The sequence below is a fragment of the Eumetopias jubatus genome, unplaced genomic scaffold, assembly GCF_037043125.1.
Source record: "Eumetopias jubatus isolate StellerSeaLion01/CBP00866 unplaced genomic scaffold, mEumJub1_p1.0 scaffold_12, whole genome shotgun sequence".
Classification (NCBI taxonomy): domain Eukaryota; kingdom Metazoa; phylum Chordata; class Mammalia; order Carnivora; family Otariidae; genus Eumetopias; species Eumetopias jubatus.
In genome coordinates, this window is record NW_028274818.1 from 5,696,646 (window position 1) to 5,716,564 (window position 19,919).

Here is a 19,919-nt window from a genome sequence, read left to right on the forward strand (position 1 = left end):
TAACCAACTGAGCCACCCAGGCGCCCATGAGCTTTTTTTTAGAAGATCATTGGACCTCAAGGAGATTTTATATCCCCACAGTGCCTTACATATAATAGATATACGTAAACTTTTGTAGAATCGATGTATTTTTAATTTTAATCCCACTCGCGTAACTTTCTTAAATACTTTTGGAAAGATTTTATATAATAATGTGAATAAAGGGGTGTAGTGGTCATTTTTTCATAATGCTGTGTGAACTCTGGATCAGTTAAATTCACTTTACATAGAATGCCTGGGCATATCTTAGTTTTAGACTTGAAAAGCAGAAAAGCAGTTTTGGTACTGACGTATATCTTTCAAAAATAGCAACTTTTTGGTAGAAAACGTGTATCCTCCTCACATAGCTCTTCACTGGTCAGGGAAATCTTTGCGTTCCCATGCTTTTTGCATGATTAGAGACATTTTCACTTGAAGTTCATCCAGCTGGTCTGGAACTTGACGGTAGTTCCTAAAATGGTAGCTTAATATTTAGAACCCTCTTTCCACAAACTCCTTATTCTTCTTAATTCATCCATTTGCAGCAGTTAACTAGGGTGTATTCTGATTCTTGTTCTTATTTACCCCTGTCTTTTATTTATTTATTTATTTATTAAAGATTTTATTTATTTATTTGACAGAGAGACAGCCAAAGAGGGAGCACAACACAAGCAGGGGGAGAGGGAGAGGGAGAAGCAGGCTTCCTGCCAAGCAGGGAGCCCGATGTGGGGCTTGATCCCAGGATCATGACCTGAGCCAAAGGCAGACACTTAACAACTGAGCCACCCAGGCACCCCTACCCCTGTCCTTTAACCATCACCTAACTTTAGAAAAAAGGACATTCTTTGTTGAACATTATCAATGGACTATTCTTTTATCTTGTATTATTCGTGTTCAGCTAAAACTTTATTTTGATTTGTAGGTTATATATGTGATTATTCTCCAGTTATTTAAAGTTGTAGCTTTCCAACTAAAAAATAATCTCAAGGACATTGATACAGTCCTTGTTTTCATCTTACTAATTTTTTCCGCCCGTCCTAAATCTAACATGCTACAGAAATAGAGAAGTTGAGAAACTGAGGTTGATCTCTAAATGTGTGTTGACTCTTCATTCTCTCTCTCTTTTTTAAAGATTTTATTTTTAAGTAATCTCTACACCCAATGTGGGGTTTGGGGGATACAACCCCGAGGTTCAGGGTCGCAGGCTCCACTCACTGAGCCAGCCAGGCGCCCCCCCCATTGACTCTTTATTCTCTTGCAGACATGTTGGCCGTCATTGCCTCCGTGCCCACCTTAGTCCTCGGCTCTCTATCAGAAAGTAAGTTTCTAAATTTGTGGAGGTTATTATGACTTAACTTTTCTTCCCTCAGGGAACAGCAGTGGGTTGTTGGTTTGGATTTTGGGGGTACGTATGAAAGAAGGAAGTTGCAGATGGTTGGCTGAAAATTTAATGATTGTGGTCACTTTTTCTCATCTGGTAATAGAAGGATGGATAAGAATATTAAACTTTAAACTTGAGAAATATTTTATACTTTCAGAAAAGTTGGAAGAATAGTACAATGGAGTTCTATATACATTTCACCTAGATTCATCGGTTTTTAACATTTTGCTATGTTTGCTTGGAGTTTTATGTATTTTAGGTTGTGTCTTACGAAATTGTTATGTTGGTCAAACCTGGTCTAATATTGACAATTTAGTGTGGTCAAGGCTGATGTATATTTAATTACTGTTAGTATTTTCTCTGAATTCTTTGAGATGAAATTGCAGACACCATGATGCTTTACTTCTAAATATTTCTTCTAAGAACAAGAACATTATCTTATATAACAGTGTAATTATACAAACACAATTATCGAATTCAGGAAATTTAACATTGATGTACTCTTATTCAGCATACAGTTAGTTTTCAGATTTTCTTTTTGTCCAATATAATGTACTTTATAGAAATACAGTCTTCCTGTTCCCCATCCAGGAGCTAATTAGGCTCACACATTGTATTTATTTGTCATAATTCTTTAGTATCCTTTAATCTGGAACTGCTTCTTAGCCTTCCTTTGTCTTTTATGACACTGACATTTTTGAAAAATACAGGCTAGTAATTTTGTAGAGTGTCTCTCAAGTTGGGTTTGTCTGACCATTTCCTATAATTAGAGTCAGGTTACCCATTTTTGTCAGGAGTATACTTAAGTGATGTATATTCTCTGTTACATTCACATCAGGGGGCATGTGATCATTTGAATAAGGGAATGTCTGCTAGGTATTTTTCCACTATGAAATTACTGTTTTTTTCTTTCTGTAATTAGTAAGTAATCTATGGGTAGGTTATATTTTCCTGAGGAGGATGGAGTCATGTTTAATATGGGTACATAATAAATTGTTGAACACAGCTGTTCAACACTTGGCTTCACCCCAACCCAGTGACAAGGGAAACCAAGAAACTGTTCAGAGGTACTGAGCTGATCCAGTTCTTGATTTTTGAGAACCTGAAAGGGAGTCTTGACAAAACAAATGAGAGCAGGTGGTGATGTATGAGACAGCACCCGTGGCCTGGGGAAAGGGTGATCCATTTATGTAAATGGTTTTGAAATATTGTCCTTGGTCTGCTATGCAACATGAAAGAAGTTGAGCTTCTGTTGCAGGACCTGTGTCTTTGGGGATTAGAAAGAAGAGTTCTCTCCTCTGATATAACCTCACTGGGTGATTGAGGTTATTGATAACTGAGTCAGACTTGGTATCAGGACAAGGGGAGTGGACCGACATGTTTTCCTTCTGCAGTGGGCTCATCCAGCCCAGCTTAGAGCTTACCTTTTTTTATTTAACTTTTTGTTATGTAAAAACTCAAGCCAAGTTTTCTTTTAATCATTTTAAAGCCTTCTCGTTTTATTTTAGTGCTGTTCCTTTGGGAACCACCGCCAAGGAAGAGATGGAGAGGTTCTGGAATAAGAACACTGATTTAAACCGTCCTCTGTCTCCTCATATCACTATCTACAGGTAAGGTCTCTGGAACTGGGGAGTCTAGAAGTAATGGGTGAAGGTTCTGGAGGTTGGGCCATTGCGTCTCTGATTATTTCCCTCAGGCCTTTTATATAAGAAGACTGTTTTCTGTCTTCTGTCCTTAGAGGGTAATTTATCCGGTAGAACTACCATGTGGAAAATTCTGGTGGGTCAAAATGTAAGTCCCATTAACTGAAAAACATTATTTTGAAACAGTTTCAAATTCACATAAATGTTATGGAAACTATACATTGAATTCCTGTATAGCTTTATGCACAGTCCCAATTTGTTAACATGTCCAAATGATTTAAGATCAAGTGCAGAGATGATGTTCCGTCAGTCCTATAATGCTGCTGTAACAAGTTAGCACAAACTTTGTGGCTTAAAACAACACACTTACTATCTTACAGTTCCATAGGTCAGAAGTCTGACACAGGTCTCACTGGGTTAAAATTAAGGTGTTGGTAGGGCTGCATTCCTTTCAGGAGGTTCAAGGGAAGAATCTCTTTCCTACCCTCTTCTAGCGTCTAGAGGCTACTCTTGAGTTCCTTGGCTTGTGGCCTCCTTCCTCCATCTTCAAAATCAGCAATGATGGGTGCGTTCTTCTCCCTCCCACCACTTCGACCCTGCTTCCGTTGTCACATTTCTTCTCCATTCCCTCCTGTCAGCCTCTCCCACTTGTAAGGACCTTTGTGATTATGTTGGGACCATCTGGACAATCCAGGATAGTCTCCTTAGCCTAAGGTGAGCTTATTAGCAAACTTAATTTCATCTGCAACTTTAAATTCCCCTTTGCCATTTAAAGTAAAATACTCACAGGTTCCAAGGAGTAGAATATGGACATCTTCAGGGAGGTCGTTACTCTGACTACCACAAACCCTTAATACTTGGGTGTGTGTTTCTTAAATTCAGGGACACTCTAGGGGCACCTCGGTTGCTCAGTTGGTTAAACGCCAGACTCCTGATTTTGGCTCAGGTCCTGACCTCAGTCAGATTGTCAGTCAGGGTCGTCACATCGGGCTCTGTGCTGAGCATGGAGGCTGCTTGGGATTCTCTCTCACCCTCTCCCTCTCCCCCTCCCACCCCCCCCTTAAAAAAAAATTCAAGGACACTCTGTAGTACAACCATCACAATCAGAAAATTAACTTTGATCCAGTGTCACCATCTAATCCTCAGATCCCATTCAAATGTTGTCACTTGTCCTAATAATGTCCTTTATAGGTCCAAGATCCAAGCCAGGATCATGTATTGCATTTAGTTATCTCTTTAACTCTTTGATTTCCTTTAGTGTGGAACAGTTTTTCAGTCTCTCCTTATCTTTTATGACCTTAACGTTTTTAGAATGTTCCTGTTTGGGTTTGCCTGACGTTTTCTTGTGATTTATTCACTTTTGGCAGGAATACCTCTGAGGTGATGCTGTGCTCTTTTCTGTGCATGGGAGGGGGGTTGTAGCTGCACATGATAATGATTTATACCCCATTACTGGCGATTTTGACTCTTATCATTAGTTAAGATGTGCCTGCTTAGATTTCTTCATCTATAAAGTTAATGAATAAAGAACTCTGTTTATTAATTGTTAATTATTCTGTGGTGAGACTTCTGCCCCCCATCTGTTGATGATACTTACCATCAGCTTTTATTAGTTATTACTAGGAGTCAGTTATTACTATGATGGTTGCCAGATTATATTTTTTCTAATTCCATCATACTCTCTAGATTTATTTATAAATAAATTAATTAATAAATAGGCTAAAGCTTCTTTCTTTATCAGTATAGACTCAAGGATTCCTGAAAGGAAAAACTCATTTCTCCTCTACTCTTATGACACCAACTAAAGGAAAAACAGCACTGTTTCCTCTCTGCTTTCAGTACTTCTAACATCAAGTGTATGGAAGTTTTTCCCACACCAGCCAGTTTTCCAACCTGTGGACACCAACTGGGTGTGCAGTAATTCATTTATGACACTATCTGGACCTAGTGCAGGCCCCACAGGTTAGGGGCTCAGCCCCACAAGACTGCCCCCCACTCCAGATGCTAGTTTGTAAGTCCTGGGCTTTTGGCTGACCAGCTATAAATCAAGGGTTCTCTTTACCCCCTCCTCAGGTTCAATAATTTGCTAGAATTCCTCACAGAACTTGGAAACATTTACTTACCTTTACTAGTTCATTATAAGGGATATTACAGCTGATACAGATCAACAACTGGTACCCTTTTAGGTACCTCTGTATGAGGAATATTCCCAGCACAGCAGCTTCTGTCCCCATGGAGTTGGGATACACCACCCTCTTGACATGTGGACATACTTACCGACCTGGAAACTCTGAATCCTTCACTTTTGGGATTTTTATGGAGGCTTCATCGGTAGGCATGATCATTTATTAACTCAATCTCTAGCCCCTCTTCCCTCCCTGGAAAAAGGGGGGGTGGACCTGAAAGCTCCAAGTTTCTAATCATGGCTCAGTCTTTCTGATAACCAGCCCCCATCCAGAGTCACCTCATTAGAACAAAGGACACTCTTACCACCCAGGAAATTCCAAGGGATTTAGGAACTGTGTGTCAGGAATCAGGGTCAAAGACCAAATATTAGAACAAAAGATACACCTAACACTCCTATCACTCGGGAGATTATAAGGGTTTTAGGAGCTCAGGTGTCAGGAACCAGGAACAGAGACAATGTATATACATATTTTTTATTTCACAGTTCCTGTTTTTCCCAGAAGGTTACAGTGTTACTCTCCTTTATTTTGATGTCCAAATTGTCCCACACTCAGCCAGTGGGAGTTCTTCAAGAAGGCTCCTGTGCAATCAAGATCTGGGTGCTAGATGTGCTCATTGCTACCAGGATGTCATGGCTTCTAGGCCTTTTCAGTAGAGAGAACTGGGATGTGTATGTCTGCAAACACAGGCACATGTATATATGGGTATACACGTGTGCATAGATGCATCTGTAGCTGCTTACCTGGTGTTCTTAGAAGTAACATTGATAGTGGCTGTGCTGGTGTTGGCAAAGAAAAGCCCCTCTCGAGCTGCTCCTTGAGCTCCACTACCCTCTTTACTTGGGTTCTTGCCAGGGAGGCTGGCCATTTTTTAACCACCTCCACAAATACCACAACCCTTCAGATTTTTTCCAAGCCAGATTCCAGAAATAATTCTGATTGCAGAAATTGGACATTCTACTAAAACAGAAGGAGACTAATAAGTGATCTTAATCCTTGCAACTTTATGATAAAACTTTTTTTTTTTTTAAGATTTTATTTATTTATTTGACAGAGAGAGACATAGCGAGAAAGGGAGCACAAGCAGGGGGAGTGGGAGAGGGAGGAGCAGACTTCCCGCAGAGCAGAGAGCCCGATGCGGGGCTCGATCCCAGGACCGTGGGATCATGGTCTGAGCTGAAGGCAGACGCTTAACGACTGAGCCACCCAGGCGCCCCATGATAAAACTTTTTTTAAGAGAGAAAAGATTTGGGGAGATTATAATGGTGAAGAACTTATTATTATATTATATTATTATATTATTCTGAGTCTATATTTAAATCCCTGGCCTGGGGGCTCCTGGGTGGCTGCCTTCAGCTCAGGTCATGATCCCAGGGTCCTGGGATCGAACCCCATGTTGGGCTCCCTGCTCAGTGGGGAGCCTGCTTCTCCATCTGCCCCTCCCCCCTATGCTCTCTTTCTAGCTATCTCCCTCTCAAATAAATAAATAAAGTCTTTAAAAATAATAATAATTAGCCCTGGCCTTTTTTCTTGGGTCACATAACGAATGGTAGTAAGCAGTGGGCTTGAGTCTTTCACTACCTAGTTGGCTCATAAGAGTTATGAAACTCTAGACACACTTGTCGGGGAAAAAAAAAGCATCAGGGAACACAGGGCTGTTTCCAAGGTGATATGTCCAGGAAAGATGGCTGATTTATGTTTTATGTAATTATTTTCTGTTACTAACTTCTGGAGTTGTTTGGAGGAGGCATGAAAATAAGGTTAAGTTAGCACCATATGAGATACTCTTTTTATTATTTATTTATTTAAAGATTTTACTTATTTATTTGACAAGAGACACAGCGAGAGAAGGAACTAAAGCAGGGGGAGTGAGAGAGGGAGAAGCAGGCTTCCCGACGAGCAGGGAGCCCGATGTGGGGCTCGATCCCAGGACCCTGGGATCATGACCTGAGCCGAGGGCAGACGCTTAATGACTGAGCCACCCAGGTGCCCCGAGATACTCTTTATCTCTTAATAAATTGGGTCAGTTTATCAAAGCAAAAGTGTATGCAGGGTTTAAGTTATCAGGAAAACAAGAGTCACTGAAAAGGATGTTAGAAAACTTTTTCAGGGGTGCCTGGGTGGCTCAGTCGTTAAGCATCTGCCTTCGGCTCGGGTCATGATCTCAGGTTCCTGGGATCAAGGCCCATATCAGGCTCCCCCTGCTCAGCGGGAAGCCTGCTTTTCCCTCTCCCACTCCCCCTGCTTGTATTCCCTCTCTCACACTGTGTCTCTGTCAAATAAATAAATAAAATCTTAAAAAAAAAAAGAAAGAGAGAAAAAAAAAACTTTTTCAAGGGGTGCCTGGGTGGCTCAGTCGGTTAAGTATCTGCCTTCGACTCAGGTCATGATCCCAGGGTTCTGGGATCGAGCGTTGGGCTCCCGAGTGGGGAGCCTGCTTCTCCCTCTCCCTCTGCCACTCCCCCTGCTTGTGTGCTCTCTCTCTAATAAATCTTAAAAAAAAAAAAAAGAAACTTTTTAAAACTTAAGAGTTGGAAAGGTCCATTAAATTTAATTTCATCATCAACCTCATTGGTTTTCAGAGTGCTCACTGGGGCTTTGGATAGTCCACTAAGCTTCTGTGGATGGTTGTATGGGGGCTGGCCAACACGTAGATGAAACTATAGGCCCCCAGCCCTGGGTAACCAAAGCAACTTCACTTTGATCTGTTTTATATATTGCATTTTGCATTTCAAGAAAGGTGCTGTTCACACACACACAGGAAGTTAAAAGTCACGGTTGTACCTAATGAGTAAATATCTTCTGCAGTATTTTCTTATGGTTGTCTGCCCATGCTTGTATACGTCTAGTATACAAGGAACTCACTACCCCACTTTTCCAGTTTGGGAACTTCTCTTATCATCAGAAAGACACTTCTTTTATTGAAGTTGTTGCAACTTATATCTTCTAGCCAATAGCTCTAATTTTAACTTGAATCATATAAAATAAATGTAAGCACACTGGTTCTCTGACATCTGTTTATTGATTTTGAATGTCTTTTCATGAGCTTATTGTCCATTTACATATCCTCTTTGGAGAAAGGAATATTCAAATCCTATGCTCATTTTTTAAATTGGGTTGTCTTTTTACTTCTTTTTTTTTAACATTTTTTATTGTGGTGAAACGTGTAATATAAGACTTGCCCTTTTAACCATTTTTCAGTGCACAGTTCAGTGGCATTAAACATACTCACCTTGTACAAACCATCTCACCACTATCCATCTCCAGAATCCTTCATTAAACAATAATTCCCATTCTCCTCTGCCCCTAGCACCAGCCCCTAACCATTCGATTTTCTCTCTCTATAAATTTGACTACTCTGGGTACCTCATGAAATGGAATCATACAATGCTTGTCCTTTTGTGCCTGGCTTATTTCACTTGATGATGATATGATGAACTCTTCAAGGTTCATCCATATTGTAGACTGTGTCAGAATTTCATTCCTTTCTAAGGCTGAATAAATCCTCTGTTGTATGTGTACATTACATTTTGCTTATCTGTTCATCCACCCATGGACATTTGTGTTTCTTCCATCTTTCGGCTCTTGTGAATAATGCTGCAGTGAGCATTGGTGTACAAGTACCTCTTTCAGTTCTTTTGGGTATATATCCAGAAGTGGAACCAAACTGCTGGATCATATGGTAATTCCTTATTTAATTTTTTGAGGAACCCGCCATACTGTTTTCCACAGGAGCTGCACTGTTTTATGTTCCCACCAACAGTGTACAAGGGTTCCAATTTCTCTACCTCCTCATCAACACTTGTCATTTGTTGGGTTTTGTTTTTGTTTTTGTTTTTTTAGGTTTTATTTATTTATTTGATAGAGCAAGAGAGAACACAAGCAGGGCGTAGCGGCAGGCAGGGAGCCCAATGCGGGGCTCAATCCCAGGACCCTGGGATCATGACCTGAGCTGAAGGCAGTCACTTAACCAACTGAGCTACCCAGGTGCCCCATCATTTGTTCTTTTTGTTTGTTTTTAATAACAGCCATCCTAAGGGTGTGAAGAGGTATTGTGTTCTAATTTTGATTTGCCTCTCCCTAATGATTAGTGATGTTGAGCATCTTTTCATGTACTAACTGGCCATTTGTATATCTTCCTTAGAGAAATGCGCTTTACTTTGTCGATGGTATTACTTGCAACATGGTTGTTAAATAACTTGTTGAAATTCATATATCCTATGTCTCTAGCTTTCCTTGATTAACATTCCAGTAACAGTCAAAAAGGAAATAAAATTAGGGGCGCCTGGGTGGCTCAGTTGGTTAAGCGACTGCCTTCGGCTCGGGTCATGATCCTGGAGTCCCGGGATCGAGTCCCGCATCGGGCTCCCTGCTCAGCGGGGAGTCTGCTTCTCCCTCTGACCCTACCCCCTCTCATGTGCTCTCTCTCTCTCATTCTCTCTCTCAAATAAATAAATAAAATCTTTAAAAAAAAGGGAAATAAAATTAATACATCTCAAATCAGTGTATTTGTTGATTGCTCATAGTGTGCTTGATACACTTTTAGGAGTTGGAAATACAGAGATGAATAAGATCTAATCTGTGTTCAAAGGGATCTCATTATGTCCTGAAAAAAATTTTTCCTGAGGGAAAATTTTAGTGGCTCTTAGTGATTACTTTTTCTGCAAGTGAATTAAAACAGTCTTGATTTTCTATACTAGACTCTTACCTAATGTTTGAACAGGAAATAGTGGGAATAAAATGAAGGGAGGGAGGAAGGAAGGAAAGGAAGGAAGGCAGGCAGGCAGGAAAGAAGGAAGGAAGGAAGGAAATAAATAGTGGGAATGATTTGCCTTTGCTCTGTGATGTCTAGGCCTCAGCTAGAAAACACAAAAGCTGGGGCTGAATTAACCTGAAGATCCATTTACTCACACGACTTGGGTTGATTCCGGTTGTTAAGGGGCACCGTCCTTTTCTCCCCACCTGAGCCTTACAACCTGAGCTCTCTGCATGGGCTTATTTGGGCTTCCTCACAGCCTGAGACAGTGTGATTTGGAAGTCATGCCATATCAGTTCTGCTACATTCTCTTTCTTGAGGCCATCAATCATGAAGTTCTGCCCAGGTTCAAGGGGCACAATACTTACGTGCCTGATAAGGAGTGACAAGACTCTGGAAGGTCATGTGGGACTGGAAATAGTACTGTGGTTGTTTAGGAAATAAAATCTCCTTACCTCCTCAGCACTCAGCTGACCCAGGCTGTGGTTGTAACCATATTTGAAAATTAGGGTCATGTTTGACTGCAGCAGTTTCTCGTCTCACCCCCATTTTCCACTTCAGTATTTCTAAATATCCAGAGCCGTGCGCACGCTTCATCTGGTAGCTCTTCCGGTCATGGGATTTCATTCGCTGGCCGCGAGCCCTAAGTCCATTTGGAATGCTAAGCAGTGTCTTACAATTTCCCCACCTCTGTTTTTTTCAGTTCCCTCAAATCAATATTTGTTCTTTTTCAGTCTGATAATCATTCTCTTTGACAAATAAAATAGTTGAGCAATCTGCTTTGTACTCTGTCATCTATTAACATAAAATTGTCCATCCTGGTTAGGAGGCTTTCTTTCTCTGAATACAATTTTAAAAGCCCCTTTTTGTTGTCCTTGACATTTTTTGCAAGCCTCAGCTCATTCTGGGTTTTAGTCTCCTGATTTATCTAACCAAATTATGTCATTGTTCTCTGCTTGTCCTTTGTTATGTGGCTCTTCTTCTGCCTTTTATATTTATCCTGTTAAGTCTGAGTTAAGCAGAGTGGTGTCTAGCCAGTATTTTGGGTTTCTTTGGACATAACTCCTTTCTTACTGTGACCATTTTCATTACATAGTTAGAATTTCTTTTTGAGATTTTTTTTCAGCCTACTTGAGTAGCTTCCCTGTAGAGTGTTGAAAATATGATCTGACTATGCTCAGCTTTTCCTGTCTAAGCAGACTTTCCAAGATGAATGTTAACTTTATCCATAGACTCCCGTTGTTTCCATTTCACTAACCAATCCTCTCGAGCACGAGAACTAGGTCCAGGGGCGCCTGGGTGGCTCAGTCGTTAAGCGTCTGCCTTAGGCTCAGATCTTGATCCCAGGGTCCTGGGATGGAGCCCCGCATCGGGCTCCCTGCTCGGCGGGAAGCCTGCTTCTCCCTCTCCCACTACCCCTGCTTGTGTTCCCTCTCTTGCTGTCTCTGTCAAATAAATAAATAAAAATCTTAAAAAAAAAAAAAAGATAGGTCTAGAATATAGCAGTGTTAGTTGTCCTTCTACAGAAATGCTCTGGCAAATTAATGGTTCAGAACATGATTTAGAAAGGGGTTTGATGACAAAGTATTTAGAAATGACCGTGGATTAAACATTTACTAAATCCAGGAAAATTGGATTTAAAAATTTGGGATAGGTAGTTTATTAGGGAATAAATGGTATGCTCAGTGTGAATATTTATGGGCACATAATAAAAAATAAGAAAGAGTTCAAGGGTGACTGTATATTCTATGAAACTAGATCAACAAAACTCACTTCGTTTTCCTTTTACTTCAGTCTTTTGACTGGCACAAGGAAGGACTCAGGTGGTTGTATTCTAGTGATTATTTTCTAGGTAGATGCAACTTTAATTGGTGTCTTTGACCCACTCACGTTGTTTCTTCTTATGAAAAGAGGAGTTTTGAGTTGTGATTGATTTCCTTCTGGTAAAAGGAGGGATGCTTCTCCTGAAATAAATCAGTTTTCGTATATTCAAACTAGAAAGTGGAAACACAAGAATGCAAAAGCTGTTTTGTTTTTATGTGTAAATAGTGCCTATTTCCAAAGTGGTTTATATTCTCTTCGCCAAAATGGAATCTCTCTTATGGTGTCATATTTTCCTTTTTTTAATTGCCTTTGTGTATTTCTTCGCAGTTGGTCTCTTCCCATGGCGATGTCCATTTGCCACCGTGGTACTGGTGTGGCCTTGAGTGCAGGTATGTAGATGTGTATTTATGCACACGTATGTGTGCACACGTGCACACACACACACCCTTCGAAGAACTTTGCTGTTTCTGTGGCTCTTAGCACTGCCTCCTCTACAAATCAGCAACTTGATTTAAAGAAAATGATGAGTCCTTTTAAGCTTATTGTTCATTCATTCCTTTAACAGTTCATTCTGAGTTTCCAGTGTGCGCACGTTCTTAGCCAGTTTTTTTTTTTTTAAGTTTTTTTTAATTTAAGCAATCTCTACACCCCATGTGGGTCTTGAACTCACAACCCTGAGATTAAGAGTTGCGTACTCTTCCGACTGAGCCAGCCAGGTGCCCCTACTTAGCAAGTTTTTAAATCATCCCTAGCACATCCTGATGTTATAGTTATTGAAATTGCAGAGAGCAGAGATAGAAATGTCATAAAGGTGGGCTAGCTGACTAAACATTGACCAAACACAGTCCAAGATTAGTCATCAACCTTATTCTTCCAGAAACTCCGTTTTAGCACCCATTCTTTATCACCTAGAATTGATCAGGCCCAAAAAGATTAAGTCAATCTCCAATTTCACAAAATCTTCATTTACAGCCCAGAATGTCTATTTATTTACTTATATAGTATGAATTGTATGCTGGTCCTAGATAGTGCGTCCATTTCAGGTAGTAAAGTTTATTACAGGTAGGAAGTGTGCAGATTATAATTAGGTTTTGGGATCTGATGCATCATTCCACAATAGAGAGATGCTTTACAAGAGGATCAGCTATATTTAAAAATTTTCCCTGGCTTGTCCTGGAAACATGGACATATATCTGTTTTCTCTAATATTTTTCAGGGCCCCCCTGGGCTCCTGTAGACTCTGTTTTTACTGAAGTGGTCATCAGTAGGACTGGTGGCTCAAGTGGAGGGACCCTGTATTTAGGGAGCTGCTGCTGAGACACTGGCAGAAATGCTCTAACATCACGTTTTTGCCATTCAAAATCAGATTTGTTTTGTTGAAAATCAAGTAGGGTTAGGAACTCCTATCCAAGACCTGATGTTATCATTCCTATATTATCATTCCTTTGGTTGGTAAAGGGATGATGGAATCCAGGTATAAGGATGATTGCTGTTGCCTGGGAATCTGTGTATAGTTTCTGGCTTTTAACCCACTTGGACTGAAAGAATACGATACATTTCAGGATTAGGCTCTTCTAGCTGTAAATTCATGGTTACTTTATTTCTGCTTACCTAGAATCTTATAATTGTTAGATTGATACTTTACGCTTAGTTTGGTGGTATTGATGAGCAGACTTAATCCTAAAAATCATTGAGATAACAAGAGTAGTTTATTAGGCTTTAGAGTCCCCCCCTTTTTTTTAAAGATTTTGTTTATTTGAGGGAGAGAGAATGGAGCAGGGGGAGGGGGAGAGGGAGAAGCAGAAGCAGACTCCCCACTGAGCAGGGAGCCCGACATGGGGCTCGATCCCGGGACTCCGGGATTGTGACCTCAGCCGAAGGCAGATGCTTAATGGACTGAGCCACCCAGGCGCCCCTAGATTCCTTTTTTATGTCCGTGTATTTATTACCACTGAATGAGAAAGGGGAATTGACTCTTTCATAGATGATAATGACAAAAAAGTATTAGTTTGCCAAACATAGCTGAGGTTGATATATTTTTTTCACAAGTGTACTTAATAATCATTTATTTTTTCTATCTTAATCCCCTTGAATGACCTTGTATTCATCAGTGTTTATTCAGTTTTTCCCTAACCTTGTCCCCTAATCCTGTGATAGAACGTAATGGCTGTTTTTACGTATGGTAGTAGTTCTCATGTTTCCCTCGAATGCTGAAGGTCCATTCAGAACTGGAAGGGAACCGGTTTTTGCTAGATGGTTGACATAGGCATCTTAGTCAACTCTCTAAACCTCGGTTTATTCCTTATAAAATGAGCATATTAATAAAGCCTATACCAGAATTGATGGAATTTCAAGAAAGTATATGTTGGATGTTGACTTATGAAAACAGGGATGAGAAGCACAATAAACTGAAGGGCAGCAGTCTCTTAGAAGATGATGTGCACTGGACCAAATGGTGAGAAGAATTGGGTCATTTGGCCTGAAATGAAGTCAATCCCAGCAACTATGATCTTTGCATTCTTGTGGCTGTCTTCCAGTCTCTTTTTCACATAACAGCAGGAAAAACAAAAAGCTTATGAAAATAAATTGAATCATGTCACACTTAGAATCATCCTATTACTGTATTTGCCTTTGCACTTAGATTACAATTCAAATTTCCATTGTGGCAGAAAGTGTGCTGCCTGATCTGGCCTTGTCGAGCTCACCTCTGCCTTGCCTCCCCTTGCTCCTGTGCTCTGCCACCCTGGTCTTTGAATTCCTTTGAATGAGCAAAACTCTTTCTCACTGACAATGGCTCTGGCCATCGCATGTTTTAGTCCCTTAATCTGAAATGTCTACCCCTACCCTTTGCTGTGCCATGCATGGTTACTTCCTCTTTATCCTTTCGATTGGAACAGAATTGTCAGCTTAAACAGTATTTTGCTTACCACCATCTCTGAAGAAGGAGTTTCTGGTTCTAGTTCTTTTGTTAATTTTCTGTGTCACAACACTGTTCTTTTATAGTTCTTACTGTACTGGTTGTTTATTTCAGAGCTTTTATTATATATTTATAATTATTTTGTTTATAAATCTGTCTCTTTTACGAGACTGCAGACTCTTCAGAGAGTGGGGACTACATCTATCTTCTTTACCGTTCGCACCCTCTAGCGAGCACTCAGTAGGTACTTGGATCTCTGTTTACTAAAAGAATATGCCCATCTGACTCATTTTGCTCATGGTGGTCATTTCAGAACTGTTCATTCTTCCTGCCTTCTAATTAGTTTCCTGCTATGCATTAGAAATTAGAGAGTGATAGTAATAGCCTCTACCCTCGAGGGCAGAGGAGTCTAAGGAGTAATACAAATAAATATTTATGATGCACTATGATAACTTTTTAAAAAGATTTATGTATGTATTTTAGAGAGGGGGAGAGAGAGAGAGGGTGTGCAGTGGGGAAGGGCAGAGGGAGAGGGATAGAGAATCTTAAACAGACTTTGCACTGAGCGTGGAGCCCAATGTGGGGCTTGGCGTAGGGCTCGATCCCACGACCCTGAGATCACAACCTGAGCCGAAATCAAGAGTTGGGTGCCCAACTGACTGCACCACGCAGGCACCCCTGTTACAACTTTTTACTAGAGCTAAGGGATCCCTGAGGAGAGACCATCTCTGAAGGAGTTGGAGAGCTTGAAGAAGGATGAGTAGGAGAATTCATGAAGAGGAGGTAGAGGATGCATTTAACAGAGAAACTACCTTATTAACATAGAAACTACCTTATGCAAAGGCCTAGTGGTTGGGAAGTGTCCAGAGTCACTGGATAGTGATGACTGGGTCTGATTGTTTGAGAGTAGTATTTATGGGAAAAGTGGCAGAAGGTAAGGCTGAAAAGTGTGCCAAACAGTAAAGGACTTTGACTGCCCCGCAGAGAAGTTGGAACTTGATCCTGTAGACTGTTGGATGTCATAAAAGGCTCCTGTTCCCAGGGTGCCTGGGTGGCTAAGTTGGTAGAGCACACAACTCTTGATCTTGGGATCATGGTCATGGGTTCAAGCCCCCACTGGGCATAGAGATTACATTTAAAAAAAAAAAAGTTCCTGTTCTTATTTGTTCCAGTAATAAGATAGGCTGCCAGAACAAATCCATGACCAAGGTATTTATCCAGACTGTAGAGATTTTGCAGTATATATAAATTTGCAATATATAAATTCTAAAAAACATGTTGAACCAAAAAGTTTGATGACACTAGTTTGACTTTAAAATAGAATTTAATCAAAAAGAACTTTATAGGGGTACCTAGGTGGCTCAGTTGGTTAAGCATCCAACTCTTGATTTTGTCTTAAGTCATCATCTCAGGGTTGTGAGATCGAGCCCCGCATCAGGCTCTGTGCTGGGTGTGGAGCCTGCTTAAGATTTTCTCTCTACCTCTGAGCTCATGAAAACACTTTACTTACATTTACTGATTTTTTTAAATGAAGGATGCAACTCAGAACAGCCAAATGGAACAGAAATGTAGGGCAAGGTATAGGGGAGGAGAGGGGGAGTATGCATGGAGCTTCCATGCCTTTTCTGGTGTTAAATAACACCAGAATAGGGCGCCTGGGTGGCTCAGTTGGTTAAGCGACTGCCTTTGGCTCAGGTCATGATCCTGGAGTCCCGGGATCGAGTCCCACATCGGGCTCCCTGCTCAGCGGGGAGTCTGCTTCTCCCTCTGCCCCTCCCCCCTCTCATGTGTTCTCTCTCTCTCTCATTCTCTCTCTCAAATAAAATCTTTAAAAAAAAAAAAACATCATTAGTTTAAAAAAAAAAAAAATAACACCAGAATGCAGCTGTGTAAATAGGAAGATCTAATTGGTTTTATTCATTGATTCATGAATTGGCAGCATCCCATCTAGTGAGGAGAGAGATGCTCTGCTGAGCTAAACAAAAGAAGTTTTTAAAGGTAGAGAGAAGGCTTAACAACAACAACAACAAATAGGGGCACCTGGCTGGCTCAGTCATGTGGCTCTTGATCTTGAGGTTGTGAGTTGGAGACCCATGTTGGGTGTAGCGATTAGTTAAAATCTTTAAAGAAAGAAGAAGGAAGGAAAGAAAGGAATTTATTAACGAGGAATGCATTGTTTAGGCAGGGTTGTCCTCCTACGGGGAGTGGAAGGTATCTATCAGTAAGTGTCCTGGCATTGACCAGGAAGTTCCGTGTTGACTGGTTAAAGGTTACACTCCTGGGGACTTGAAACTGCAGTTAGGTTAGGCATTAAGTTAGGTTTGCTGATTTGGCCTAACATGTCACGATGTTAGGCCTGTGGTTTCTTTTAACACCACCCTGTCAGCACCTTGATGTGTTCCACAACTTGAAAGCTGTCCAAACCCTATAGTTCAGGGGTTTTTATGGAGGTTTCATCACCTAGGCAAGATTGCTTAAATCATTGACCATTAGCTCAATCACCAGCCACTCCTTTGCAGATACCTGGGGGGTGGGGATGGGGATGAAAGTTTCAACCCTCAGTCATGCCTTGGTCTTTCTGGCAACAGGCCCCCATCCTGAAGCCTCCAGAGGCCCCCATCCACCAGTCATCCCAATAGCATACTAAAGGCACTCTTCATCACTCTAGAGGTTCCAAAGGTTTCAGAATCTGTGTGCCAGGAACTGGGGGAAAAGACCAAATAGATATTTCTTATCGTATCACATCTTTTTTTTTTTAAGATTTTATTTATTTATTAGAGAGAGAATGAGAGCACGAGAGGGAAGAGGGTCAGAGGGAGAAGCGGGGCTCCCTGCTGTGGGACTCGATCCCGGGACTCCAGGATCATGACCTGAGCCGAAGGCAGTCGCTTAACCAACTGAGCCACCCAGGCGCCCTCGTATCACATCTTTGAACAAGGAATAGCAATCAGTTTATCCAATCAGAAGTGACTGGCCAAAGCTTTCCTCATTACAAGTGAAAAATATATGAGAGGAAACCAAATATGCGATTTCCTAAATTCTCCTCTGATGTCTAGGATACTGGGAAGCACGCAATAGCCTCTCCTCCTACAACCTCAGCTCCTGAGGAGGGACCCCTCTAACAGCTAAACGACGTAAATTGGGAAAACAAAGCTGTCCCGTCTAATTGCCAAGACAAATTAAATGGTGCTTTCGCTTGGCTGCCGGGACGAGCTCCAGCCTCCTCCATGGCAGTGAAATGCAGTATACACAGCACTGGGCGGGTTGTCCGGAAGCCCTGCGGCCACTTCCAGGACCCTCCGTAAGCTCTCTCAGACACTTCTTCCCAGCAAGCCCCTGCAGATGTCACTGCAGGTGAAAATGAAAACATGTGAAAGAGCCTTGGTGGAGCTGTCCAAGTGATGATTAAAACTCGGGGTGACGGCCCCTGATTGCTCTTTTAGCTGAAATGTCCTCACAGTAATCTCATCGTGTTAAGTCATGCCTGTGGCTTCCCTGCCGCCTCTGGGGGTCGGGGTGGAGTGGGGGCAGGAGGGTTCCTGCTCTGAGAAGAAGACGCATTTTCTCTTCCGGCGACTGTCAGCCTTGCCAGGCCGTGTCATCTTGGTAATGCGAGGACAGAGCTGTCGCACTCGTGAAGCAGGAGAGGCTGAGAGCGAGACTTTCAACTACGAATGATCAGACATTTACTGAATGGTATAGAAGTAAATATTCCAAGCATTAATGTAAATCGTAATCACTACCAGGCCTGTATCAGGAACTTCATATCTAGGACTTAATTCTCACAGTCCGAACAATGCATTATTAATATAAGCAGTAGAGAAGTGAGGAAACAGTAGCTGGTTAGTGGCAGAGGGGGAACTGAACTCACGTTGCCTTTCGCCAGAGGTGGTGTTCTCACCACTTTCTCTACACCACCTCAGTGACCAGGATTCCTAATGTATACATAACACATCACAGTTGAGAATCAGTGACTAATGGCCCATCTCATGGAAAGTCCAGAAGAAAAAAACAGCCACTTCGGAGTTCCACTGGTTACCTTATAAGTCTGTATGGAAGGCCTTCAGCTTTTCCTGTGTGTCCCCACAGGCTCTCACTGACAGGCTGATTCTTCAGCCTGGCCTGTATGAAAGTCAGTGTGGAGCAGGGAATGATGCTGATGTTCAGTCTGATACTCAGGGTTGGATATGTTCTCTATCCAACAGTGTATACATCTCATTAGTAAATAATTGTGGTTATTTAAGAGTGAAATTTTTAAAATTTTTCTATTATGGTGATGATTTTTTTCTTTCAAATGGCTACGAAATTGTTAGGACATAAATACTTGAGTTGCTTGAATCGAATTACTTAAGAAACAACCGTTAGGTATTTCTTTTGGCTTAGGGGCACTCTGAAAAAAAATTACTGAAAACACTGAGGTACCATGAACTGAGCTAGTTTGAGAAGATTTAGGAAGAAGATATGACCCAAGAGGATTCAAGGATCTTTGACAGTCTGGACAGATAGGAGGTTAGGGGGCCCCTCCACTGTTCTTTGAATTTCAGTGCAAACCCGCAGCTCCGAAACTTCAACAGCCACACATGTGCCTTAGATATCCGGACAGACTCAGCCCTGATCTATGCACCCAACGTGACAGCAGTCAGACCACTGAGTCCCAGGGAGGGCCGCTCATAGCAACACTAACCTCTTAGAAGACCAGACTGATAGGACTGCCTCATCTTAGAATAACACCACCTACTCTCAGATAACCTTCCAGAGTCAAAACTAATGGAAATCCCGGGAGGTGAACAGCAATGTCTTCAGCCTTTGCTTCTATGAATGTTAATGGAATTTTGTCAGTTAATTCAAAAGCAAACGAATGTCTCAAAATAAATCAGATGTTCTTGACACCATTCTGCTACACCAGGTTTTTCAAGATCGATATTTTTTAAACCATGGAAACACCAGCAAGTCTAAAAGAACAGTTATGAGTCAGGAGTTTATAGGTGCTTAAGAAAAAAGTGTGGTGTTAGTGGAAAGAATCTGAGTTTTGTGTTCGAATCCCAGCCTATTCACTTAATGCTCAGTAAACTTGGATATGCTTAATGTTTCTGAACCTCATTTCTTCAGCTGTTAGTGAAATGAAAGTGCTACTAATTTTTCAGATTGTTAGGAAGATTAAATAATTATGTAAGTTTTAGTGAATGGTGGCTGT

The 19,919-nt window shown here is 41.3% G+C and overlaps 1 protein-coding gene across 1 annotated transcript in view; it reads left to right on the forward strand.

The window, feature by feature from the left end:
• SDHC (succinate dehydrogenase complex subunit C) overlaps positions 1 to 19,919 on the forward strand; it is a 33,966-nt gene that overhangs the window by 4,718 nt on the left and 9,329 nt on the right. The window contains exons 2-4 of the mRNA XM_028090972.1: positions 1,280 to 1,336; positions 2,908 to 3,009; positions 12,136 to 12,197. Coding sequence (XP_027946773.1) covers positions 1,280 to 1,336; positions 2,908 to 3,009; positions 12,136 to 12,197 — 221 coding nt within the window. The remainder of the gene's footprint in view (positions 1 to 1,279; positions 1,337 to 2,907; positions 3,010 to 12,135; positions 12,198 to 19,919) is intronic.